The sequence below is a fragment of the Monomorium pharaonis genome, chromosome 11 (assembly GCF_013373865.1).
Source record: "Monomorium pharaonis isolate MP-MQ-018 chromosome 11, ASM1337386v2, whole genome shotgun sequence".
In the NCBI taxonomy this organism is placed as follows: Eukaryota; Metazoa; Arthropoda; class Insecta; order Hymenoptera; family Formicidae; genus Monomorium; species Monomorium pharaonis.
In genome coordinates this window covers 2,316,436-2,344,208 of record NC_050477.1, presented here as the reverse complement: position 1 = coordinate 2,344,208, position 27,773 = coordinate 2,316,436, and the positions used below count along the sequence as shown (strand labels likewise).

The 27,773-nt window shown below is 45.3% G+C and overlaps 1 protein-coding gene and 1 long non-coding RNA gene across 5 annotated transcripts; one reads left to right on the top strand and one right to left on the bottom strand.

Moving 5' to 3' along the window:
- Positions 1-71: 71 nt before the first annotated feature.
- Positions 72-27,703, top strand: LOC105837460. Of its 3 annotated transcripts, XM_036293708.1 has the most exons (14): positions 72-429; positions 1,081-1,138; positions 4,463-4,594; positions 8,987-10,778; positions 10,971-11,133; positions 11,258-11,461; positions 22,099-22,216; positions 22,304-22,435; positions 23,058-23,090; positions 23,231-23,434; positions 23,585-23,704; positions 23,885-23,958; positions 24,955-24,963; positions 25,080-27,703. In XM_036293708.1, exons 3-14 carry the CDS (start codon positions 4,496-4,498, stop codon positions 25,384-25,386), a joined length of 3,255 nt encoding a protein of 1,084 aa, XP_036149601.1. In that variant the 5' UTR covers positions 72-429; positions 1,081-1,138; positions 4,463-4,495; the 3' UTR covers positions 25,387-27,703. The 3 variants fall into 3 exon arrangements, with proteins under 3 accessions (XP_036149601.1, XP_036149600.1, XP_036149602.1); XM_036293707.1 differs by lacking the exon at positions 1,081-1,138; XM_036293709.1 differs by lacking the exons at positions 72-429; positions 1,081-1,138; positions 4,463-4,594 and adding an exon at positions 7,296-7,608.
- LOC114255371 lies at positions 1,665-4,562 on the bottom strand. Of its 2 annotated transcripts, none has more exons than XR_003626657.2 (2): positions 4,432-4,562; positions 1,665-1,927 (listed from the first exon to the last, which is right to left on the bottom strand). It is a non-coding gene; the product is annotated as an uncharacterized LOC114255371 (long non-coding RNA). The 2 variants fall into 2 exon arrangements; XR_004965008.1 differs by having other exon boundaries at positions 2,095-4,456.
- Positions 27,704-27,773: the final 70 nt, after the last annotated feature.

Genomic DNA, 27,773 nt, shown 5'->3' with positions numbered 1-27,773 from the left:
GCGGCTTAGTTGGCTCTCGCGGCTCGGCTTTCTCATTCTCAAATCCCGTGCGCGCACACACACGCTCGGTACGTGATCGCGCGAGGAACGAACCCGAGGAAGAACCGCAACGCGAGCGGCGAGGATCGTGATTCGTGATATCGTGAGGCTTGACATTACGGGGAGCCGAAGAAGCGTGGCGCGCACGCCTCGTACCCCGAGGGAAGCAGCTCGTAGGAGTCGCGTTTTACTCCGGGAAAAGAGGACGCCCGTCGTCATCGTCGCCGTCGCCGTCGTCGTCCGTCCGAATTGTGCAAATCGCGGTGACATGCACGCACGATCGCTTGTGCGTCGCTGCTCGTAGGTGCTCCTCTCCTCCCCCGCGTTCAGTTCCTACGATGTGTACCACGTATCCGCGCGACTCACCCGGGAGATTCAGCTGCGGAAGAGGTAAGAGTCCCCCTTCCTCCCCCTACCACCATCACCATCGCCTACCCCCTCGTGTCGTTCCACGTCTTTCGATTGACCCCGCATCGCGAAGTTCCTTAACCTTACCCACGAAAAAAACAACGAATCGGAGAGGTGTGTAACGGGGACCCTTACGTGCGTGCGTGCGTGGGGGATTCTCGCGTGCATCGTCCGCGAGCTTTCGGGATCGACCGGCCGTGTAAATTAATCCGCGCGTCTTCGCGTAAATAAATCGCGCGCGTTACACGTATGCTCAGCGGCGCGTTACGTCACGACGTGCTCCGCGAGATCACCTTTGAGACAGTTGCTCCGGAAGGCATACAGTTGACTGACAGCGAGAGATAAGACGCGGAAGTTCGCGCCTCGTTTGTCCTGTCACTTGGAAAATGAAACGCCTACGTGGTGCGTTTTTTGCGGAGTATACTGCACGCGCGAAATTACCCTTTGGGCGCGATATTCATTTATTTTTTTTCCCTTGTCGAAACCGCGCTTTCTTCCGACCGGGATCCAGCATCCAGCGCGAACGAACGCGCGTTAAAAAAAAAGAGAAAAAAATACGCGAGAGAAAAGTGAGAAAAGACGACGAGTTTTACGACCCTCGGCATGAAGGTGGACGACTTTATTTTTTTCCAGTGTATTCGAGATTACTCTACGGCAGACCAGGCATAGAACCGCAGGGATTTTCGTTTCTGTGAGTAAGGAATGACGCGGTGACACGGTGTGATTATCATTGCCGGGATTGTCGGTTTCTAACCCGCGGGAAGGGGAGAGGTGCATGCACTGTGTACTAACCATCTTTCTCTCTGGACAGAAAAAAAATAATATTGTTGTTTTGACGATAGTTGACTTTAGTTTCAAAACTTGAAATGAGATTATATTGCGTTATAAATCAAAAGGATTTACTTGAATGAAGATTTATTTTAACATTTTATATGGTTTCACCAAGAAAATGATTCAAATAATTTTTTTTGATGGAAAGGGAAAAATGTTGGATAGAAAGTACTACTTGTTCAAATCAAAAATTATAATTTTCATAGAACAAAATTATCAAAACAATTATATTCTTAAAATAACACTTATAGTATTGAAATAAGACTATAAGATTTTGAAATTTAAGATTGTCAAATTCTTCTAAGAAGATTATATATTGTTGCTTATATTATATACGAAACAATGATCGCGTTAATTTGAATACATAAGTTTCAATTTGAGAATAATTTTTTTTCTGTGTGTCTATCTACTTTTGTTTCCTTTTCTTCTCCTTTAGTCTTGATCTCGATGGGAAGTTAGATTTCATATTCTCGGGTTCTTTTCTCCCACTTTGTTTCACTCGGAACAAGTTGAAAAATTCGAAGATCCGAGGAGAAACGAAAGGCAGGATTCTTGGCCCCTGAGAGATTCGTATGTGATAGAGAGATTCCCAAATCCAGAGTCTCATTTTTTTTTAAGGCCATCACGAGCTAAAGATTCAGCAACTGCCCTGCGCACAATGGAGAATCAGATATTAGGAATAAAAATTTAGATTCAGTTTTCTCTAAGCGCTAGAGATAAATAATAAGTTTTATTGTATCTTGAACGACACGTTTATGCCTTACATTTTATTCGTATTCATTACGTTACGTTCAAATGTTCATTGAGGAGACTTACTCTTAAGGAAATTACAATTCCTAATTGTAATATCCTTATATTAGCGCAGGACCTGCAAAGTACAATGATCCGTCGATTGTCTCGTTTGAATATCGCCGCGACTCCTTTTTTTTCCCTAGGGGAGGAACAATGTAATGCTAATGTAATGAAAATCGCGTCGCTCAAGGAGGATTACCTACACCCGTGTGCGCCCCGCGATAGGCCCGCTAACGCTAACGGTAAGCGGAGATTTCGCGCGAGAGCTGAACGCGGCGCAAGAAAGGTCAGATTCCATGCATTCGCGGTGCAGGCATCGGTCGCCCGATGCAGAGGATGCAGGGGATTGCTCGCCCGTCACTCCGCACGATAAATCAAGAGTTCGTGATCGTCGCGAATCATCGCAGAGAATCTCGCAAATATTTTGCCGAATGAAGCTGAAAACAAAATCCTTGAGATCAAAACGATAGGCATTAAAAAAAATTCTCTAATTATACAGCTGAAATTTTGAACAAAATTGCTGGAAAATCCTAGAATTGTGAAGGCACTTGATTACATATTTTGAATGAATAATAGAACCGATATTAATAAACCAATATTATGAAGCAAACTGTAATTTACATTGTTGAATAACTATAAATATATGTTGGGACTAAAAATAATTACATTATAGTGATATTATGCAACTATTTTTTTCTCTCGATAGAAACGAAGTAGTCTTTATCATATTTTTCGCGCCAGTTTTGACGTCGTTGCATATCTATTTGACGATTTTTTAACCGTTAGATTTCTTGATATCTCTACAACTTAGAAACGTTTGAATTTCAAAATGATCCCTCTTTCTTCGGTGACGTCGCGGGGACGTTGGCGCGCGGAACGCGAGCTAATGTAATCCGCAATGCTCTCTACGATAAATCGGGCCAGTGCCATTTATCGTCCTACATTTGGAGATCGTAGCACACGCTTACCGGTCACCTTTCACCATCTATGCGATGCATTTCGAGTAAAATTCCCCGGGCGCTCCTTACGATATTTTTTGGAGTCGGTAATCTCGGTGCCTCTGTTACTTGAAGGAACCGTTCGCGCGCGAAGGAAACTAAACTCAACTTTTTAGAAATATATTTTAATATATTTAACACATCTCGAATACATAATAATGAATAAATTTTTATATAATATAGAAATGCGTAGGACAAATAAAAATTAAACAATATACATATTTATGTATAAGTATATGTGTTAATATATTTATTAATATTTACGTAACGGTATTCATGATATTCATTTGACGAGAAATCGACGAACATTTAGTGAGTCATCGTTATATCACGTTCCGAGCTCGTGGGTCAATATCCATCCGCGTTCGATCCATGCCGAATTTTCGAGGAGAGCGACATTCGAGAGAATGCCAGGGGATCTTTAAAACTCGCGTCCTATTTGCCGAATTTAGCATTCACGTCCCTTGTGAAACGTGGACGCTTATCTATTCTCGGTTTCCCATTAGAGGGATGGAATGCTTTATCAGACGTCTCTCCTTCATATCAAAAATACATATCTGTACTAATTTCCTTTTAAATATTTTTACGAGAAATACTTTTTTTTAGCGCCACAGAGAAATTCGTGCATTTTACACCTCTTGAAGAGTGTCTTCTTTTTCTCGTGCGCGTTTTCTAATGTCTCCTCTTCGGGGGCATCCCGTACGTCGCAACACTGGCGCATCTAATGGGGACGCGAGTGTTCGGTTCGTGACCTGCAAGATTGAAAAACCGGTGCCTGTCCGGTAACGCGAAAGGTAACGCGTTAGATGACGACAATTGTGCCTCGCGTACTCCGGTTAAATCGCGCATTTTCTCCTTTCGACCGAGAAATGGGCTTTACGTATCGATCAGCGCGGGACTTCTCCCGGACTTACACTATATACCTCCGGTGGCGGTGTGTTACGTCTTCTACTTCTCGGTACCCTAGCTGTACATATCCCTCCGCTACCTATGTACTTTCTTTTCGCTTGTGCTAATGATTTTTGCTTCGCTCGACTACGAATCGAAGCGACGAGGAGTCTTCGCGTCGTCATCGTCGCCGGCGAAGTCAAATATTAATAAAGGTGAATGGCAGGTGTGCAACTCGGGATGAGGACTGTTACACGCAGTTACAGTTCAACTCACTCCTTCCGCTGTGTTGTCGTCGGCGATATGCGGGCGTATAATAGCACGTTAACGTAAAAACTCTCACCTATACTAATTTACTTGATCTCTCTCTCTCTCTCTCTCTCTCTCTCTCTATAACTTTGCGTGCTCTCTTTTAAACGACTATAAGCAATTAGCGTAAGCTCACACGAACGTGTTACATTTACCAAGTACTTACTCCTATTGACTCATCTACTTTCCATCAACAGTGTTCGGTGTCGAGACAAGGTTGGCGGATCTATATGGGGCAATGCGTGTCTCGTAAGGCGGGCGCCGTCGTCGCAGCATCCGGTCATCACAATTCGCCCTCGTACCGTATCATGGACAAGGCCCCGAAACAGGTGAGCTGCAATCTTTTGATATAGACGTCTGCGCGCCTGATACCATCAAAGTCGTACCATTACAAAGTCTAAAAGCGTAATATCGACGGTATCGCCGATGGACGTTGAACTTCAAGGTTCCACGTTCATCGTTGTTCGTACGATGTTGTCCCTGTTAGCTACCTCTGCCGTTATTGCGTCGTTTTTACCGCGATCCACGGTGGGAATCGTACAAACGTGTGCATACATGTGTGAATGTGTACGTGTGCACTATGGCCGAGAGTATCGAGTGTACACTACTCGGATAGCGGAAAATCCAGCTGATCGCGCGCGGGCGGCTAGGCTGAAGGCCACGTCGAGGTTCAATGCCCTTCCTCAAACGCAACGACGACTGATTCTCCACCCGCAACGGTATCGCGCTTCGACCCGCGAATAAATCATTCGCGCACGTCGCGCACGCTGCCGAATGGTAAACTCTCCGTTCCTTTCCATAGAGGAGGAAGAAGAAAAAAAAAAAAGGAACGACCATGCCGCGGCGCGGTCGGCGACGCGTGACCGAATGCGTTTTGCGTTCGACGACGACGACGACGACGACGACGTTTCGTTCCGTCGTGGAACGCGGAATGTCGAAGGCAACGCGACGCGTTGAATAACGATAATCCTCGTTATCTTTACACGGCCGGGAGCGCGCCTCCGGCACGATTGAAACGCTCGAGCGCGCGGATATTACATTCAATTATTGTCGACCTTTCCTTCGCGATTGTAAAGCCCGCGCGCTTCTGATGGACGATTCGCGCAGATAAGCGCCGCGTAATCGCTCGCACGCTCGAATGCCTCCGCGTTAATAATAAGAGAGGCTTGAACTGTCGAACACGTGTATACCTCGGTACACCACGTATCCCGCAGACGTTACGCGCCGATCTCCACTTTCGCGGCTCTCGAGTTAACTTTCTCAATCGCACGAGTCGCGACGAATTAATTATCTTCGAACGGACGTGACGAAACGCCGGTTAATCACTCTAACAGCGATTACCGTGATTGCTCTGTGCACTACTTGCACTTGCATCCCGGCGTAAATGTAAAATCTCGTACATGGAAAACGGGATCCCTCGAATGTTCGAGTTAATTCATTAAAAATAATCGGCCCGCGACAATTTCGATTCACGTCTCTTCCCGTCCCAACCCGTTAACTCGCGTGAAATTCAGTTTTGCGGTAACGTACATGAATCAATGTTTATTCATTAACGGTTGATGGTTTTCGCGAGCTGCTGCGGTTCCGTTCGATGCACGTCCTCGTGTGTGAGATTCTTACGCTCGCGCGACCAATCTGGTTTCGGCCGACGGCGACGGCGATATGCTTTCCATTGTTCGTCGTCACGCGTGCCGGTTCCGGCGAGGAGGCTGGAGAACGCCCGGAGAGAGAAGCGGCGCGTGCATGGTTCAGGTGCGAAGAAGGAGAAATCGCCGCGAGGAGAGAACTCTCGTCTTTTCTCTCCCCATTGTTATTTCGTCTTCCCGCGCGCACGATCGTGCCGATTCGCACGGCGAAATCACACGCCGGATCGAATGCCATCTCTTTCCATTGTTCCTCTCTCGTCGTCGGAGGCTCTGCCGTCTTTTTTTTTCCCCCCGACCGGAGATCTACGTCCCGAGATGTCTACGTCTGAAGAGCGGAAGCGGAGCCTCCTTTCCTTCGAGTGAAACGGTTGCACGCGCGCGTGCACACGATATGAACGAGAGCCTCGATGAGCGACGTGGATAAGGAAGTTTTGCTCGATTCATTTCGACCGCTTCAGCTACCCTGCCTTTTGCTCCCCGCGAGGTTTCCTTCCTTTTGTTCGCGTTGACGTTATCGCGACGCGAGGCGCAACGACCGCCTTATCAGTGGGAAATCGATTTTATGAAGATCTAGTTTGGAAAAAAAGAGACAATGACGAGGTAAAATCCGAGCTTGCTGGAAAAGTTGTAGCGTTATCGATTCCCCGATTGGATCTTTATTTCTTTGTAAGGCTAACATTAGTTTCTATAGAGTTCCATGTATATCCATTAGCATTACGTCATCGTCTGGTTTGTACCAATGTTAGACCTTGATCCAGAGCGATTCGCGCTAAGCTCAGCGTGACGTTCTTTCTAATGGCACCGTTAAAGCCGTTCGCGTGAAGGAAATTTCGCTTCGTTGATCTCGCGTAATCGTCTCGCGCTGCGAATTCCGAGGAATCGCTCCTCTCGATGACGATGCGCCACGATCGACGCGCACTCGGACTCGTTGAGTCATCCAAGCCGTATACAGGGTGCACCCCGAGTGAGAGAGCGATCGGTCGCTCTTCCTCGCGGGAGGACGTGAAATCGATCCGTTCCTCAGCGAAACCCCGATGGGAAGGATCCGCGGGGGAGGGGGGTTCATTTCTAGACGTTCCTGGATTCAGCCTGGCTTGTCCAGGGTGCGCCTGATCAATGAAACTTGGACGACTCGTTCCTTCGTTGATTCGTCTATGAATGATGTCAAGATTAAGATCTCCAGTTGGACGCATCGGGCACACCTCGGGCGCTTCTCGGGGAACACCCTGTATACCGGATGGAAGCCGGGCGCATCCGCAAAATCAGCCCCTGGCTGCGTCGACGTCGCGACGCCGGCGCAGACCACCGGATCGATCCTCGCGTTCGCTTTCCTTCGCAGCCCGAGCCTCGCACGACGAAGTCGTGGCGGAGGGCGACGGATCGGTGCGCTCCCTCGCCGTCGCACGCCAACCTTACGATGTGACGGATCACGAAGAGAGAACTCTCTACCATCCTCCTCCTCTCGCACGCCTCTCTCGACAAGAACGCGTCGTCCCCCGCGCCGGTTAAAAATATATATTCGGGGCATGGCGACGTGAAGCCACCGCGGCCGACAATCCCCTCGTGAGAGATCGATCAGGCGACACCGGCTGTGTGACATTGGCACCGGAGGAGGCACCTCCATCATGGAGTACCGGTGCGGCAGCACGAGGTGCGAGGACGACTCGCTGGAGAACGAGAAAGGCACGGGCGCTGCGGTAAGGATCGCCCGAGGCGGCACTTCGTCCTTCATCCTTTCGTTCCTCCTCTTCGCGAGAAGAACCTGCTCGAAGGTGCGGCGCGTTACAGGATGAGACACCGTCGTCGATAACGTCATCGGAGTGTCATTTATCGGGCTCCCCTCGAGCGCGAGTTTTTAATATCGTTTATCGAAGACGCTGTAGACACGGTATAGATAAAAACTCATTTCATCTCGCTTCTGAAATTAAAAATAATCCCCGATGCCGATTTATCCGAAAAAAGTTTCGAATACACGTCCCTTAGGCTCGGCTCAATTCGAATTTTGCCTCTGTGCTGTTTTACAGACGCGGTTACGCACGACATTTTTTTGTTACATCCCAACTTGCAGGTGTATCACATGCGCAATCATCCCGGCTGACGTTCTAGTGCTCGGCTCGATTTGCGACTGTCGCGAGATAGTCCCCCGTTGAGTGCGGCGAGGTTCGTGAGGTTTCGAGCCTCTAGCTTCGTAAACGCGTCCGCAAATGCAATCCCAGATTTGTCGGCTCGCGGTTACGCTATTTCTGGAGTTCAAACGGGGTTGCAGCTGCCGCACTCGGAGTGGCTCTCGAAGTCAGTTTCCGCGAGTCGCAGAGACGACGTGTGCTCCGTCGTTCGTTTTCGGGCATGGACAATGCGGTGTACGCGTGTACATTGTTCTTGTACGCGGCGGGATGCGTTATCGGCAACGCGCTGTTATATAATCTGCAGACGAATATCGATTGATATTGTTGCAGTCGGAAATCAGACGGAAGGTTCGTCGAACAGACTCCGAAACCCTACGAACGTGCTGCATGCTTGATCTAATGCCGCTGGAATATTCGGAAGAAATGTGAACCAAGGAAAAGGATTAAAATCGTGCTCGGATTAAGTAACTAACAATAAGATGTGTTATATACAATTGGTTGAAAGCCAAATTCACAAGCCGTCGAAATTCAATTATGTCGGGATATCGATCTTCTTCCGCGGATATAATCAGCTAATGCGTGACTAGGAACAATGCTGCTGATAATCCTAGGTCTTATATCTTGATACAAAGTACTCTTTGTTCGTGACTACTTTAGAAACGCGATAGCGATCGAGAGACAGACTGATCGAAGACTCGTCAAGAACTTTATCGATAATAAAAAAAACAATTTCTTGAATTTTTAATAAATAAATCGCATGAAAGAAGATGAAAAAATCTTTAATAAGAACGACGCGAATGTGTGTGCGAATATGTGTAATTTGCTTCCTATCTTCTACGATACGTTGCGCTCTGTCTCTTTCTCGCGCCTGTCGCGCTTTGCGTCCCTTATCACTTTTTTTTACGTGAATCTGCTATCTCGCTTTTCTAACGAAGAATCATCGTTTCAGGGCTCCTCGAGGCGCGGTACGTCACACACGCGCGGCACCGCAATGTCCTTCGGGTTCCGGCGACGACCGGCCAGCGGGATCCCGATGCCGATAGCGAACTATGGCGTCGGCAACACGATCAGCGAAAAAAATCTGCTGCATCCACGATCCAAGTCGGCTGGTCCGGAACAGGATCGCAGGCGAATGATGGACGATGATAACAACGTGATCCACAATTCGTCGTCTGGCCGGTCGACGCCTCGACTGGCGCCACCGAAGAAAGACTCGAGCGGAATCGGGGTTAGGACGAACCGCTTCGGTTACCGGCAGCCGCAAGCGAGATTCACAAACAAGGTCGGCGACATCTGCAGCAGCCACAACATCAGTCACTACAATCAGGAGAAGCTACAGCAATATCCGCAACAGCAGCAGCAACAGCAACAGCAAATGGAGAACTATTTTGTCAAGCAGCAACAGCAATATCCGCAGCAACAGCCGAACAGGGTCGTTGCGCACGTGCCGCAACACTTGTGCGGCACGACACCGCCAGCGAAGCCTCGCCTGTTGCAATCGAATAACGCGGCTTACGGAGGCAATCCAACGGTCCAACACTCAGACGCGAACAGGCGAGTTTCAAGCATTCCAGAGCCCGTCACTAGGTACACGCTGCACACCAGTCATCTACCGTTGCCGCAATACGCCGTGCGGGTGAACGATTCTAACCCTAAGATCGCCAAGACTGCAGCGAATCAGAGCAGAAAGATATCTACGTCGACGTCGAAGGGCTCGTCCAGTTCCAAGGAAGGTTCGGTAACCGAGGATTCGGGTGTCAGTAGCCAGCCGACTGGACCGGAGGACAACGATAGGTTCAGATCGATGGATTACATGGATGACGGTTCTATGAGAAGACGTGGTATCGGTAGACCGAGAAATCTGCGCATGGTAGTGACCGGCAAGAGTTTCGACGTGAGAGACGTCCGTGACGACGACAGCACGGTGACGGAGATCTCAGTGATTCCGTTGCCAAAATCTTTCGCGACCGCTGCGACTAATTTGAACACCGGATTCGTGCGAGAACGGGCCACGCAATATCAGCGAATCGTCAACAAGGATAACAGGTACACCGACTCAACTGCGTCGATGTCCACCACGTCCTCGGAGGGCTACGACGAGGGTTGTCTTAGCGAGGAGAAGGTCTACAAGGATCGATCGCGCACGGAGAAAGTCCCGTCCATGAAATCAGATTTTAGTCCACTCAGCTCGGACGATGCCGAGTACGGTCACGGCGAAGCTATGGCGGACGAGTACTCGTTGAGCTCCAGCGACGAGTACCAGCGTTCCATCGTCGCTCAGCACGCGCAGGCGATCAATGCCGCTGTGAAAAACGGCACAACATCAAAGAATGCTCTGCGCTCAGTGTTGCTCACCATCGAGGATCCGGCATTCGCCGCCGCCGCCGCTACTACGACTACATTGATAGATGACGAGACTTCACCGGTCGATAGCCTATTCGACAGTCCCACCGCCAGCATCACTCAGTCGGATGGAAAGCCCTCTAAGAGGGACGAGGAACACGCGCACGAGCGTTCAGACAACACCCTCGAGGACGACGGTCCGGGCACGCCGACGAACGCCTCCAATTCGCTCAGCTTGTCCGAAGGTAGAGAGTTCTTCGACGATGAGATCGCGGATCAGCCCGGACTGATGTTTGATGACAATAATCCGAGGGCGAAAATCGAAACGCAGTCCGCTATGAGTGGTCAAATAATTACCGAGAATAGCCACACTCTGATTGAGACGAATTCTAAGACAAGTAAGTACGAATTTGCTATTCTTGAGGTTCTTATTTCCCTCAAATATTATACCTGCTCAAAGTTAATAAAATCTTATTAAAAGTTAATAATTCTTTACTAGATAAATTAAAAACTTTTTTTTTAAACAGTTAAATATTTTTTTATTGTGATATACATTTTGTTGCTGACAATATGTGTGATTTTTATTACAGACAGTGCACACATTAAAGGCGTAGTTAACAGTCCTCGTCATGGACAGCGTTTGCATCGAACGGGAAGCGTAGACACTCTATCGCCCTGCGAGTCCATCGCCTCGGATGATTTAATGTTAGATTACGACGGCAGCGATGCCAGCTCCTACGAGGAACAACAGCGGTTAGCATTAAACGATATTATTTCTGATAAGCAAGATATCTGCTTATAGATTAGCTCGAATATAGAAAACGTATTGCCTTTTTTTCGTCGAATTAAATTATCATCGTCTCTCTTTCTCTATCAGATTAAATTCTAATCCCGCATTGCACGAGCTGGATGACGCAACTATAATTTCCGAGCTGGAAGCTCAGGGCGAGGAGGTGATGAGGCAGTGGAGTTCGTTACTAAACACCGCGCATATGGAGGATGCAAATTCCAATTCCGCCAACAACAATTCCGTCAACAGCGCGACGGGTAACAATAACAATCAAGCCGCCACCGAAACTGGGTGTGTATTCGCAATTTTTCACTATTCTTCATGCTTGCGTTACCGTCAAAACGTAAAGCTTCATGATGCATGATACTTCTTCGGATATGATTAACGAAACGTTGCCGCGATTAGATTTACAACGCGTAACGTACTTGCAAATGATATGTAGATTATGCAAAAATGTTTCTCCCCTCCGAGCGGGGCGAGATAATACGTAATACTGCTTCCTCGTCGGTGTTGCTCATATAGATAAAATTCAGTAAAGAATTATTTATTATTTTATTTTCGTTTTTGTAATGGTTTTCAGTTTTTTGTATCGCTTCTTATTGTTAGATATTCTAATTGCATAATCGTTCTATCCTTTTTTGTGTTTTGAACGAATTTGTACATTAGTAAATGCTTGCATCAATCATTTTTGTTCTTCTATTCACGTAATATCGATTATAATGGAAATTTGATTAACACTTTTGGTTAATCTCGACGCGTTTATAGAAGAGATCTCAAATAAAGACTGTAATACAGTGCAAAAACTGTAGTAAGTCTTTAATTAGAGATAAACTGCGTGAGAAGATTAGAGGAGTATCTAGTCGTAATATAGTTAGTCGATAAAGAATGCAAAGGAGGGAGACAAAGAACGTGTCATCCAACCGTTAAATTAATGTATATCCGCTGTCTGTGTCCACCGTAGTTATAAGTCATTCTTGAACTTCAATTAGTATGATCTTTCAAACTTTTTGTATACCGTGCAAAAATATTTCGCAAAAGTTAAATGTTAAATATTAAAATGCTACATATTATGAGAAATTGATGTGTGTAGGTGAGAATATATATATATTTTTTTTTATCAAATGCCGACGTTTTATCTCAGGGAAAATTCGCATATTTTTGTACTTTTTATATCTTTTGTACTTTGTGAATTTCCAATACTTTTTGAAAAATTTGATGATATTTTTTGGGTAATTCTATATCCGTGATGTTTCAATTTTTTTGTATACACACTGTGTGCAATACATTTTGAATTTGTTTCTTTACAATGTGATTATTTTTGCGCACGTTAAGTTAAATAATAATTTAACAAGTCTTAGAGAGGAAGTGTCATATACGATAATCCTTTAGAATTTTATTTCTTATCCTATACGCACCATATTGTAGATACGATATATATGCGATTTTACAATTTTAGTCTGCATCCTGAAATAATTTTAAATTACAATGAAGAAATCACTAAGCACATCGCGCGGTGAAATTGCACACGTAAAGCTCCGTCTTCTCTATCTTTTAATTGAGAGGAGCAATCTGTATTTCTGAAACGGGAGCATGAAGTATTTTAGAAGCAGCATTTCGGATCACAACGCAATAACGATACCGCGCTACCGCAAGTTTCGCGTAAGTTTTGAGCACGTCATGGCCACACGCGCATAACAGCCTACTCTCTTTCACGTCGCTGGCTCTTTTTTACTCGATAGCTTTCTACGAAAAGAAGTGTACACATTGTGAAAGATGTTACATGTTAGAGTCGTTCTCCCTAAAATTCCCGTGTTGACGTCCCATCCTCGACCTCGTCTGCTCTTAATCGACACCCTAGAAGCTTTCGTCCAGACGCGGCATCACGTACTCGTCCGTTTCGTCAGACCGTTTTCGTTCTGCTCGTCATTAACGGTGACAACGATCACCAGGACTCAATGTGTGCGGTATGGACATTAAACTAAATATTTCCTTTTGTAAATTGTATTGAATATACGTAGATCCGTGGGGGAGAAACGATCGCTTACGAGAGTACAATGTTTCAGTTGCTGACAATGAATTATGTTTTCGTATGAGGAGATTAATCTGTCAATTAACTGATTTTTCTCTTTATGAAAATGTCACGAATTCTCAGCAATGTGTAACAGCTGGACTCTCGCGTGTACGACCGTGTTTTATTCTTCCTTACGAGGCTGTACGAGATACACGTACACGCCGCGTGGCCTTTCACCCTCTTGCTTGTACAAAATTAATAAAAATAAACGTGCCCGCACACATTCGCTACAGGAGACGCCACAATTCAGCGACAGTATTCTGTGTTCTAGCGCGCTAATAAAACGGGTGAAGCAATTGCAAATCCCCGATGAGGACTCCGCGGGTGGAGACTACTACCAGCTGACGTACCCCAACTAGCGGGCGGGGTCCGCCGGTTCTCCTCCCTTGAATGTCGACTAGGCAAAACTGATAACCGCACGCAGCCGATTACCGAGACACAGTAATAACATAACGCACGGACGCAGGCTTAACGCGTGAGTGGGCGGATCTTATTAAAAAGAAAGACGAATAGAAAAGAAACGCGTTAAAGTGAGCTCGTTGCAAGAAATTTCTCTCGAGATTATTTCATCAAGATAAAGATCTTTTATTTGCTACACGCAAACCACTCACGAGTTAAAGCATTGTCAAGAATGAGAGAGAGAGAGAGAGAGAGAGAGAGAGAGAGAGAGAGAGAGAGAGAGAGAGAGAAGTCGGTGATTGAAAGAATTCGAGCGATAATAATGTATACGATGTTGCAACTGGCAAATCCAGCTGGCGGTGGACTATGATTATGATCTGTGACTTTGCTTAGGATAAATGAAAGAAAAGGGATGGCATGTCGTGAAAAATTGCTTTTATTATGAAGAGCGTTTCTAAGTTTCCATAATTAGAATAGCTCGATGAGTTAATCTTTTTTTTTTTTTTTAATTTTCGACGAGTAATGAAAGAACATTGTCTCACGCGCGCAGTCCTCCAGCCTAATGAAATTTTTTTACAGTAGCGTTAACATTTGTATATGAATTTTTCTAATCTTTTAACAAACTATTATTGTTCATTACGAAACTTGTACTGTGTTACATATCTTTCTTATTTTCGAGAGAGAGGCATTTATTTATATATCCCGAAAAAATATTAATACATATATATGTATACAACTAATAATCAATCCGCAATCACCATCCCTTCACGCCTAATTTCTTAAACCGGATGTAGATAGGAAAGATGCTACCTCAGAGATCCCCCTTCCCCTCCCGCAGATTAATTGATTAATTCAACTCCTGTTCAATTTCCTGCTTTTTGACGGAAATATGAGGTGATATCACAATGCAAGGTAACTTCTCCGAGATTACACAATTACATACGTATTCTTATTATAATCGCAAAGATTGCCGATCCTTTCAAGTATAGTCGTGAAGTAGTTGAAGCGTAGTAGTGTGCCGAACAGAGAGAGTGACCCGCCGACACGTGTAAACCGTGTTCGCCGTTTACAAGTCGTCTCGCTGCGCCCTGGTTACAATGTCGCGAAGACTCGCTTGATTGAGCGAACTAAAGCGATCCTTCGTTCGCGCGAACTCTTAGCGGCGTATCCGGCGTACTGAGCGAGCGCGTCTGGTGGCGCTGGGTGATAGAGATTATTTTTCTAATTTCGTATTTTTCCAATAACGATGGCCGAGTCCTTCCAAAATTGTCGTCCTCTCGCGATTCAGCGAGCCAGTTCCAAGTAGTTGCATTCTAGTCCTCATCCTAGTCGCCCCAACGGTCCGCGTTTTTAAACGGTAATCATTAATACTACTTAATACGTATTACATATACGTGGCGCAAGGGGTAATCGCTTTAACACCCGCTAACAAATAATTAATTAATCGTATACACGTGGCATTATAGAGAGCTTGTTAGGTGTAAACGCATAGGCTCGTAGAAGAGAGTCGATGAACGAGTATAATCGATGTTACCCTTTCCCCCCTCCCCCTTCTACCTCTACCTACTTCGAACTTTATGAAGGAGAGAACAATGCAATTTTAATGCCGTTACCTACATGCTTAACCATACGTGTGATAACGTTGCATTCCGTTAGTTTAATCAGTCAAATAATTCGGAGCGATTAATTTTCACGCTCGCCTGCGACCTTAAACCGCTTCAATCTTTCGATTCTGGTGCGTGTTCTCTTCGCAGTTCATCCTCCAAAACCGCGTCCACGAAATCTTCCTTTCCTGTCGCGTACGCGGAGATACCGCCGTCTCACATCCCCGATTTCTAATGTGAGCGAAATACGATCATGTGATCGTGATCTTGATCCTTCTTTCTAAGCGGATTCCTTTCCAAAAGTGAGACAGGCCGACAGACGTGTATATGGACACTTGTCTCAACGTAGGCGCTCTATTTAAGTTGACTGAACTGCAGAACGGGGAAGAAAAATGACGTTTACTTAGCTTTTATTTTATTTCGACGAGAGTCCCGGGGGGAAACGCATCGGAAAAGCGACGTTACGCGTCTGCTTAAGATAGTGGTACACACACCGTATACGCGGAGAATCGCGATTGCCGACGCGCAATGATGACATGTATTAACATAACGTACATACACTTAAACTTAGCATGGTACTTAGGCGAAACATATATTGCCGCTATTCTGGAGTTTGAACGGCAGCTCGTCGAAGCCGCTTCCATTCCTCCCGCCTCTTCCTGCGTTCCTCTCTCGCGCGTTTGCCCTCTATCCTCCTTAGTTTCAGCCTTCTCTTACAACTCTTGTACTTCCCGATAGTTTCCCGTTGTGGCAAAAACAAAGATCAATAGCGTTGCCCGACGACGGCGCAATCCAGTATCTAATGTATCCAGAAAGCTACTCCCCTCGACAAACTCTTATCGGTCCTCCGTAGAATTGAATTAGCGAGATTGGCCGGTGTCGTGTCAAGCTACGTTTTCACGGTCCGAGTATTTATATCCGCACACAAGCGTATACTCAAGTGTATCCGTAATTTGTAAGAATGGGCGACGCAAGAGAGAGAGAGAGAGAGATAGAGAGTGAGAGAGAAAAGAACGTGCGCGGTGTATAAAATGCCGAGCAGTTCCAGGAGACGCTAATACGCATGACTGTGTATCGTATTTTTGTCTTCCCCGTATGCGAATATCATTGTAAGCATATATATCGATCTCCTGCATTGCATTAATTAAAGCACACTTCCTCTCGTGAACTACTTGTTTTCTCTTTTTTTTTTTTTTCTTTCTCTCATTTCACCTCCATCGCGATGTACGAGATTTAGCGAGGCTTCCAGGCGTGTCCGGAGATACTACTCCGTAACTACAGGTGATTGGGATTTGGGTCAGTCGGGGGTTGTTGATCGCCGATCAGCGAGAGGAGGCGGTTCGCCCGCGCGCGAGCTGCGACCTTGGCCGTTGTGTAAAAAAAAAGGAAAGAAAAAAAAAATAAAAGAAGCTGCGGTTTAATTTGCTCGACCATGTAAACCGGTTTTTCACGCGGCCGCGTGTGTGACGGACTTGTACCCGCATAGAACGATCGCGTGATGTAACACGAGACTCGTTGTCGCCGAATAACAGAGCTTGTTGGAGGGGGATGGATTGGTGGTGCCGTTTTTCGGTTTTGCTACGTTCGACGGCGAGGAATCGAAGGTGGCCGGAAGCCGATCGCGCGGCATCAGTTGGAGACGCATCGGTCGGTGCCAAACGATGCGATTTCATAGTTAATCAGAGCGTCACTAGTTAGCCGCGAGCCGCAGGTTATTTTTCTGCTCCTCCTTCCGTCACTCGCGCAGGTCTTTCCTCTGTGCCGTGACGCGGAATTTTAGATCCGCGACGACAGTATCGATCGGTTCGCGACCGCAAAAAGCGCGCAGGTAGATCGATCAGAGTTCGCACGACTCCGGGCGTTTACGCTCTACGGAAAGAAGTTAAGGAGAAGATAATTTTGATAGGCTTCTCCTCGCGATAGTCCGATTTACTTTCTCGATCTTCTTCCTTGAAACGTCGCGTACGATAACGATATAATTCTTTTTCGAGGAGAAACAGGCGACCGTTCGCGGCAATTTTCCTTTCCAAAGGTGTTGCCTTCTCGGATATAAGTCGCGCTCGCCGTAGCGGAAACAACTTGCGCGATGTAAAACTACGGAGCTTCCTCGCGCCGGTTTACTGTGTAACGGTGAACTCTTTCGGTCTATTTATCGAAGCTCCGCTACTACGATAACTAGCGGCGGTCGACGGCAGTGGCTAATGTCGCCAATGATCCCTGAGCGTGTCACCTGAGCGTATTTGCATACCGTAAAGCTGCCTCACGCAAATGAAAGCAAATGAAAGTGCGAGGAAACGTGTCCGTCGCTTTTAAAATGAATCAGTTAATTAACGGTTAGCAGTAGACGCGTGACAAAAAAAAAACACGGACAGTAGCACCGGAGCATTCCAAGATTGGTCCCTGCTTCAGTCCCGGGTCGTTTATCACGGGACGCGAGCGGACTGCGAAACACTCGGTGAGTGCTCGGCGAAAGGGAAAGAGGAATTCCCCGAGGGTGCGGGATTCCGGTAGACTGCACTCGCGAGAGGACGAGCAAGAAGTGTGCGCCGGCGACGGCGGTGGCTACCGCGTCGGGAGGAATGGAAAATCTTCCCGGCGGAGCCTCCATAAATCTCCGGATTTGCGCCGCGCTGGTAGCCAAGTTGGCGGAAAACTCTCTCGTCGAGAGGGGCGGCGAGCACGGGGGAGACGACGCGACGGCTGTAAGCCGTGGCTTTAAGGGCCAAGGGCCGGCCAGCTGAAGGGGGAGTATTGATCGTTTACCTTGCCAGAGATGCGAGCGAATCCTTATTGTCGGGCTGATCCATAAAATTGCTTTCTCGACAAAAAAAGAAAAATAAGAAGAGAGGACCTTCTGGAACATTGAAACGATACCGGGGTCTAAACCGGGCGGAAATATCATGACAATTTAGAAACAGATCCTCTCGTTGACTGTTTATGATTTCCTCGATATCGCGTTTAATCGATAACCAGGCACTTGGGTCACAAAATTGATTTGTCATAAGAAATTGGATAAGATTCGTATATAAAATATTGCTTGACCAAATCGTATCGCATCTTCTTATATATAAATCAGAAGATACGGATCGAGCTGTGCTGGTCAGGCAATATCGATTTAGAAATCAATTCTCTATGCATTTCGGGAAGCTATTTGCTACGTCAAGTGAACCTAGTCGTTGACCCAGCTAATACATTAACTTTAGCAGATCGCGCAGCTGCCCAATTAGGATTGACAGCTGATGAATAATTCATTGCGTTGCGCCTAATTCAAGTGGATGGGAATAGCGTGAATTCGATAATTACTTCACCCCATTATATCGCGTTACGTTTCTATGCTGGTTCTTGCAGCCGGTCTATTTGTAACGAGTAAAGATCATTAGCCTCGCGATCCCGATTGAGAAAACGAAAGAATAATATTAATAAAGTGCAAAAACGGTGCATCCAGGAATAAGCGAAAAGAGGTCAGATAACGCTCCCGATCAGGAGTTTGGAGATCGAGGTGATCTTCCCCGCTGTGGAAGATCGGTATCGTTGACTCCGGAGTATCGCATAATAGTTCCCGCAGCTTTTTGCATTATCACCCCCACCGTCCTTGCGTTCGCCTCCTCCTCCTCATTCTTCTCCTCCTCCCTGCTGTCTGCAGCTGTTCCCCCTACCGTTCTTCCCTACCTACCCACCTACCTCTCTCCGACTTCTCTTTCTCCTCTCTTCTCTCGTCGTCCACCGCGACGATATCGAACCGCGGCTCGTCGCCGTAGTGCGAGGTGCGCACGCGTTCCCGCGCAGTGTGTATCCCCCTCGCGGAGGGTATCCTTCTCGTGATCCTGATTCCGTGCCTACCTGCCGGTGCGCGACCACCGTGGGTCACTCCGGCGTGGCGTCGCGGCCCCGACGTCTTCCGGAACGGTGTCGAGACTGTCGAGTCCTTCCGGGGACTTTCCTTCTCCTCGAGGACGTCGAGGCTCCTAGATGCGACGCCCGGCGGCAAGCCTAGGGTCTCCTAGGTGATCGCGAAGTGATCGTTCCGGAAAAAAAAAAAGAATCTTCTCGACGCGCTGCGCGTGTGGGAGTGTACGTGAATCGTGGGATAATTGCTCGCGGTAGGCACCGACCAGCAGTTTCCGCACCGGGAAGCGCGAATCCTTGATCCCCGGCCTGCCGCTGGGGAAATTACGCGAGGGGACGTAGCGTGACGTTGAGTTCGGTCGAGTCCAGGTGGTAAAGGTGAAGCTCACGGGGACTCTGCTCCTCCTCCTCCTCCTCCTTCTTTGTTCACGACTCGCGTTCTTGGCCCTTATCTTGGTTCTCTTTCTCTCTCTCTCTCTCTCTCTCTCTCTCTCTCTCTCTCTCTCTCTCTCTCTCTTCCCCATTTGTCACTGTCGCGTGAATCTTCCCAGTCCAATCCTCCAAGATAGTGGCGGTGATACGGCACGTCGTCGTACGCGACGAGGCCGTGGTCGTATATTTAGCTGTGGCGTTAAGATTCGCCGTTTATTAATAGTCACGTAAAATATATAAACCGAGTACGCTCTCCGAGTCTCCCCCGTGGTGTAAATCGATTAATAATCGGAAACTCGCCCGCGCGACGCGGGGATGTCAAAATTGCGCCGCGGTCGGGAAGCTTCGACTGATTCGGAGCTCGCGACAGGACTGCCCGCTTTTCCTCCGCCGGATTTAAATAATCAATTGATCGGTGAATTCGTGATCGAAGGCGCGTACCTCGTTCCGATGTCTCTCTCGTAATAAAAGACTTTCTCGTTGAAATAAGACAGTGCACCCGGGCGATCGCTCGGTTCGTTGAAACGCGCGCGTTCCGGCAGGAAAAAATTGCGGGCGCGCTACGCCTTGGCGAGATTTCGGTAGGATAACTTTCACCCGACTGAGGATGACTCAACGCTCCTTCCGGGTCTGAGACTGTCATAAAAATGAAAAGAGAGAGAAACGGGGTAGGGGAGAAGAATGAGAAGACTCGCTGACGAGTCACGTTGATAAATCGGAATGGGAGGAAACGAGGCGGCGAACGCAAAATAATGCATAAGCGAATTATCCCCGTTTTCGAGAAACTAATTAAACGGCGGTGTAATTCGCCGGCGCGAATTATTAACGACCGCGCTCGATAATCTACGCGGCGCAAATAACTCGCCTTGTCGAGAGGAAGAAGAAAAAGGAAACGCGCTCGTTAGTCAACCCGCGAAATACTGCGTTACCGCTATCTGAGTGGCGATCTCGATCGATCCTGCGTCGATTGCGTTTCGGTCGGATTTCTATCTTTTTTCCCCGCTTTTCGTCCTCCCGCGCCATGTCCCAGTCCGTCCGTAGAGTCCGCGGGGGTTCCCGTTTTAACGTTTCGTCATCTCGTTTGCAACCTCGCTTGTAAACGGCAACGGCGTGTGTCCTCCACGCATTAGCGCTCAAATTCGCGTGTAACTAGGCGAAAGGATTGCGAAAACGCGAAACGCGCGCGTAATCCCCGGGGGGAAAGTGACGGCGTGTCTGCCGAATTACTCATACACTCCGCCGCGACCTCCGCCTTCGTCGTTAACGTTCCTCGCTTCTTCGCACCCTGCCGCGCGCGTCGTCCGCGACGCATTCCGTCTTGTCCGGCTAAATATGCCCGTGCACCGTCCTCTATTTACTTTGTCTCGTTCCTCACCGGCGGACTGTCACGTTTAGACGACACGACGGTGGACGACGCACGGTCAACCGCGGCGCGTAGTCGAGAGGAAACCACCGGACGGATCCTCCTCCCCCGCGTTCTTCTGCTCGAGCCAACGTCATCGAGAAGACGAGGGTTTTCGGCGTTGAACGTGCGGCCGATGACCCGCGCGCCAGGAGGCGAGGACAACCGACGACGATCCGGTTGAGGGAGCCGGAAAGCGAGAATGGCCTCTTCCTCGACCGAGAACGCAAAGGGCGCCCGGAGGCGCATCACCGGGCTGCCGACGCGCGTCCGCGTCCCCGCGAGAACCACCCTGGAGAATGGTACCGGCGGCGGCGAGGATGGACGCGACGACTCCGGCCTCTCGTCCGAGAGCTCGACGCCCACGAACGGATCGCCGCCGCCGCGGCAACCCAGGGCGACGTCGACCCAGGGCAATCACGGCAACCAACAACAGCAGATCACTTCCACCTCGGCAAGCATCGCTACCACCGCTTCCTCCACCGCCACCGTCGCCGCGGCCTCCTCGCGAGCCAAGAATAGTTCCGGAAGGTAGTGCCTCTCACACTCTGCCGCTCCCTTCGGGAAGAGCCACCGCGGCTCCTCCTCTCTCCTCAGATATTTCCTACTTCGGGTTATAGGAGAGATGTGTGATAATGAGGAAGCGGAGGAGAAGATTAGGTGCCCGCACGGCTAATTTTCCCTTTTTTTTCTCTCTCTTTCTCTCTTTTTTCTTTTATTATTGGGATAGCGTGACTGCGATGAGAATTGTGATAGCGCGCGAATACGCCGCTTCCTGCTGGCTTCCCCGCTGGCTTACATTCGCTCGCGGAAAGCTCCCGCTACTTATTATTTATGAACGGCACGTGTAATCGCCTCGTTTCTGCATATCACTTATTCCTCTCGATGTGACATGATTAATTGTCATCCGTCGTTCCGTCAGATTGTCGCGCCGCTTTGCAATTCTATTTTAGAGAATGACATGAAATTGGCGAATTACGAGCAAATTAATTAGACACGCACGTAGTAGTCTCCACAGTAAAAAGCAGCCAATTTTTAAGATTTCGATACAGTTGTTGAAACATTGGCCCCGAAAGTTCCAGAGCTCCCTGGAGCTGCGGTTCAAGAAGAGTTCCGGCGATTATGAACTTTCCGGCATGAAAGTATCACGGATTTCGTTTTGTTCTTGTTTCAGAATCGGAAGTGACAGGATGTCAAGGCTGCTACGTAGCAGATCGGGAACGGAATCGCCGCGTTCGTTAGACAACACGCGCAACCGTCAAGTTTCTAGTCCTATGAGAACGTCGGGAAGCGTAAGTCAAGTCACTCGGTTCAAACAATCTCGACTTGTCGGAAATGAGTGTTTTGCTGACCGTTATCGCTATGCGTGTGTTCCGCAGGTGTCATCCTCGTGCGTCGATTCCGGAGACGAGGCCAGCCTCAGGATAGACCGCGGCACGTACCAGTACATGTTCCAGGACATCGTCTCCATAAAGACGATGCTCCTGAAGCTCAAGCGGGTCCTTCAGGAGGTACGGATCGATTGCATTTCACCCCATCGGAAAGTTTGCACGTCTTGCATCGCCTCTCGCGATCGTCCCCGTAAATGTGTCTCATGCGTTTTATGTTACACGCACGGTTTGTTCGACCGCAAGCGTCATCCCATTACTTTTGTATACACGGTGCGCCTTTATGTTTTTATCCATTTTATTAACACGACCTTTTTTATTTTTCATTTTTGTCATCGTCCTTCCTGATTTTGCGTCTCAAGTCAGGAGAGAACGATTTGACGAGGGTATGTTGCATTGATTTTCTTTTTACACATTTATCATTAATTTACGTCTTATTTGCATGCATGTATATGTATTTATTTATGTATTATATATATATCACACTTACATATTTAATATATATTTTTACGTCGAATCGAGTAAAAATTACTATTAGATATACTATTAAAAATTAATACATTAATAGAGTAACTAGAGTTGCAACTGCGAAAGAAAGAAGTATTGAAAAGTGAAAGTTATAATTGCTAAAAAAAGTAGGTTTAATTATCAGTAATTTTACTCGGTTCTGGTGATGAATTATGAGAATTATCTCTAACGTGAAAGATAAATCTACTAGCTGTTAATATCTGATATTGATTTTTAGACGGAAACTCTCAACCCATTCGATAATCCGAAGGTGAGTATCTATACCTTCTATTTAAACAAAAAAAACAAAATTATCTACAAAACAGATCTAAAATAACTTAAACTTTCTTTTTTATCCTGCTCAATTGAGGCTGAGTTAAATTAGAAGTGACATTGTCGATATTATTGCAGAATGGCCTCTTCTGCAACCTGAACGAGGGTGGAGGTAACACAATCGACGTGAGCACATCACCGGGCAGTGGCGGTAGTAGTATCGCAGACGAATTGGCGGATCTGAGAAGACAGGTGGTGTTCCTTCAGGGCCAGGTGGAGGACCGAGATCGTACCATACAAGTGCGTGATCGCACCATCGAAGTACTTGAGGTAAATAACGAGGTAAATCTCACTCTCGCGATTAATCGTACTGCTCTGTACCGTGCAAAGCTTGTCCCTCGACGGAGATATCTGACCGGTAATTGTTCTTAGAGAACGCTCTTTTGTTCGAAGCAAATTATTCGAAAGTGACAATCGAATATTAATTTTCAGCTCCAGATATCGAAGCTCCAAGGTCCTAAGAACGGCGACGCTCAAAGCTGTACCTTGCCGACGCGCAACAACAACGTCTCCTCCTCGGACACCTGTAACGCCGCTACGCAAACGGAGAAGGTATCGCTTTCTCACTCGATCGAGTCTTTCAATCCTTTTATTATACTTTACAAGGTCTTGATTCTATCTTTATTCGTTACGATCATAGTAATAGCTTTTATTTTGCGATTGCGTCTTGTGATTCATTAACGTTATTTTATCGTCGCGCTCTCGATTAAAAAAAATGGTTTGTTTGCGCAGACACGTCCAGTGTCGGCGGGTCCCTCGCTTCTACAGTCACTCCCACAGGATGGTGTCATGGGGCCTCTCGTTAGGTGAGAATTTTTTATTAACTCTTGTTACATTCTTAATTTCTTCAATATTTATTAAAAAATCACTCCATATATAAACAATTCTTACAATTAATACTGTCATTGATCATAGAAAATTACACTTACGTGAATTACGCTTGTATCATTGACACAATCGCGTTTTATATATGATACTTTTTCTATCATGTGCACCATAAATAATAATATTCTTTATGCTGCTCTGGTCGCGTCCTTTACTCGGGTGATTCCGCGCGATGCAGCTTCAGGATCGGGAAGGTAGAGTGCGTCAGTCTGTGTGACTTGCTATTGGGATATGTACTCCTCTCTGCATTTAACGCCTTCATATTCATGCATCTCTTTTATTTTCGTTCCACTTGTATGACAATACGTTATTAACGATTGCGTTCACATTTTGCATGGAATCAATCTGACTCCTCATTTGTTTTGCGATTCCCAGCTGATCAATCGAAGCAAATCCTGTTAGAAAAATGAATAAATTTATTCTAAGCTGCTACATTTTATCATAACGGCTTAACAAATATGATTATTTTGTAAAATGTACTAGCTTTATATGTATATACATTATTGTGTATCTCTGTATTTTATATTTTGTAACGATTGACTGAGTAAACACCACGAAATTGTATCGTTGCGATTTCCATGTTTATATTACTTTTTACGTTCAGATTTGTGTCATACCTCTAATCAGTTTTTTCTTTATTTGCGAAAGAAATTAATCCAGTAATTGTATTTTTTGAAAATGCCTAATGATTGAAAAGAACCTAATTCTTTGTAGTAAGAGTAATTTAGAAAACTAACTCTAACTATTCCAGTGTAAATTGTAGATTCTTGCTTGTCATTCACAATATAAAAGTAACGTTCCCGGCATGTTGTAATAGTCCGTTTTCGTTAATGTGATAACTATATCATGACATTCCCAATTCATTGCGATAAAATACTCGATTTATAATCCGTAATGTTTCACGCTGCCATAAATAGCCGTGTGCGGTGAGTTTTTAATTCTCTCATTCAACTAATCGAATTAGAATTTTTACTCGAATAACTTTTCCTTACGTTCTCTATTTCTTCGCGACCTTTTCACAGTGACAACTTCTTGATTGCAGTTGGAGTGACTCGTCGGATCGTCAGCGACCATCACTACTCTCCGAACTTAACTCTACCGGGAACCATCGCAAGCCAATCGAACGTTTACCTCATACGCTAAGACTCCGTCAGGAACATACTCCGACACGTCGTGTCAACGCGCACACGAGGAGACACTCGTCGGAATGCGTATCCGGCTCGCTCGCCAAGCCGAAGGACTGTGCGAAATCACCGTGCGATTTGAAAGACGCGGAGCAACATGACGCCAAGATAGAAGGAAACACGATCAAGTCCCTCATTCCGACACCGAGAAAACTACGACTTTAACGACCGGTTATATTAATTTTTTTTGCATAGCAACATTAACGTTCTAGACGTCCGCATCTTTGAAGTACAGAAAACTTTTATAACAAATTATTTATTTCATAGGAAATGTTTACGATTTTTCACTCATTGTCAGTAAAACGCCTAAATTGGAAATGGGGCAAGTTGCAATAGTTATAATACGCCAGCTAAAAAGAATTTAATATATACAATTATTATCCAATCACGTTTTTACCAAACGATCTTCGATCGATACGGACGTCCAAGATATTATAAAACGATTTCTCGTTCTGCCTGTCCATACTCGTAATTAATTCTTATCGCGGCATGATATTTCACGCATTAACGGTGTAACGGCACCATTTATACGCTCGTCTGATATAAATCGTCATCGTATTTAACGTTGTGCAGCGAACGTACGAAATTATCTATTCCTGAGCGGATATTTTGAGCGGCATATAATTTGCGCCCGCGTGTGTAACGGGAACGGATTTAAACTTATTTGTTAATATTAATGATAAATTTTATTTCTTCACTTAAATGTGATCTCAAGTGCAAAATTATAGGAATTAGCGAATTATGTACATCACTTAATCGCGATCGCGCTCTATCTGTCTATCCGGCGATCGATTTGGGACCTGTCCTTCGTACATGCGTGTGGAATCTTCCTCCGCACGATTTTATTTTGAGAGCTAGAAACAAAAGTTCTACATATGTGTTTAATTCGACTGGAACCTTAATTGCAAATATTTATCAAGTGTGAGTAACTTTTGTAATATATATAATTTATTGTAAATATAAATCCACGAAATTATTTTTAAGCGTAATGTACAATTAGAATTGAGAAAAAAATTAATCTGATGTTTCAAAAAAATGAAATTCGGACTCCTTCGCAGGATATTTCTTTTGGACGCAAACGTACGTAACGTCCCAGAATTTATATTTCTTTATGTATATAAAATTTGTTTTCTCGATTAAAAAGAAGAAATTTTTTAAATATATATTACTGTGCATTTATCGAGCAAATTCTCACTTTACAGCTAGCTCGCTGTAATCTGACAAAAATTAGACATAATAATTATTGTTAATAATGTCACAAAAAGTTCATGTTGTGATTGGTTTGTTTTCAAAGATATTCACTTTCATCAAGTACGTTTGGATTATTTTGTGAGAATTACATGGACGAGCTTCAGTTCTCGTGAATATGTCTTGCGACAAAGGGAGATACGGATTACGTAAGTCGCAATTAAAGGCAGGGTACTATGTAAATTCCATACATCGTTTTAATTTATTGTGTGCTTAGTACGCGTGTTTGGTGCTAATAAGTTCGTATTTGATAAGTAATCTCGTATATGATATTTAGATTCTCCTGTCTTTCGTGTAATTATACCGTTTGACGATGCCATTGCTCAGATGTATTTGCGAATGCAAAATAACAATCTTTTACCCGTATTAGTGTACATACATAAAATAATCTAATATATTTCCTGTAAAAATATATGTGCGTATCAGTGCATATATCTTATATACGTTAAATATATATTTTACATACACTTACATGTATATATAATATACAAATATATAAAATTATCGTACACGACCTTTATTCATAATACATCTTGCCAATAGAGTCTTTCAAAAATATCAGAACAATGTGCAAAAATCCGATTTTAAATTTAATTGAATTTATTTCAAATGACACTTTAAAATTCTAACATCTGCATTTGTGTAAATTTATCTCTTTTTCTAAGATAAATGAAAATTAGTGTACAGTTTGAATAATATCCAGAGAATAATGTCGGATGTCAAGAGAAACTAAATATCATATAATCATTGTACATTTATTTGTTCATATTTTTAATTTATATAATAATTATTCGTGAAAATAGAAGAATGGAGGGAAAATGAGAGTGAGAGTGAAGAAAAAAAAGAGAAATATAAATATATATGAAATCTCATTAATTTTTTAAGAAGTATATAATAAAATAAAATGTGGAGATTAGGAAAATCTTAGCTTTTCTGCAGCATATCTCCGCAAATTGCGATAAAGTATTTGTAGAAATGTACTGAGTAGTTCAAATCCATTTACTATTAATAAAGGAATACAAATTAATAGAAATCTGATATGAAATAAGTTTAATGGCAATTTTATTGATATTATCGACGAACAATGACCGACATTGATGTTAATCATCCGTCACGGTACTACATCTACAGAAAGCGAGCCTGCAGCTAATGCGAACATTTTCAAAAGCTGCAAAGCCAAACGCTGTCGCATCATATAAAAGTTATGGCAAATAAAGAGCATATGCAATACAGTGATTACACGTTTATTCTTTATAAACATTTGACAATTGCTACTGTTGACTAATGCATTTTTTTATTTTCAC

What these genes read in the sequence shown, in the direction of transcription:
- LOC105837460 (XM_036293707.1), top strand. Translation starts at nt 4,496, where the DNA reads ATGGGGCAATGCGTGTCTCGTAAGGCGGGCGCCGTCGTCGCAGCATCC. An exon ending in TCAAGCGGGTCCTTCAGGAG is followed by an intron (nt 22,436 to 23,057) that starts GTACGGATCGAT and finishes ATTGATTTTTAG; the next exon opens with ACGGAAACTCTCAACCCATT. An exon ending in TACTTGAGGTAAATAACGAG is followed by an intron (nt 23,435 to 23,584) that starts GTAAATCTCACT and finishes ATTAATTTTCAG; the next exon opens with CTCCAGATATCGAAGCTCCA.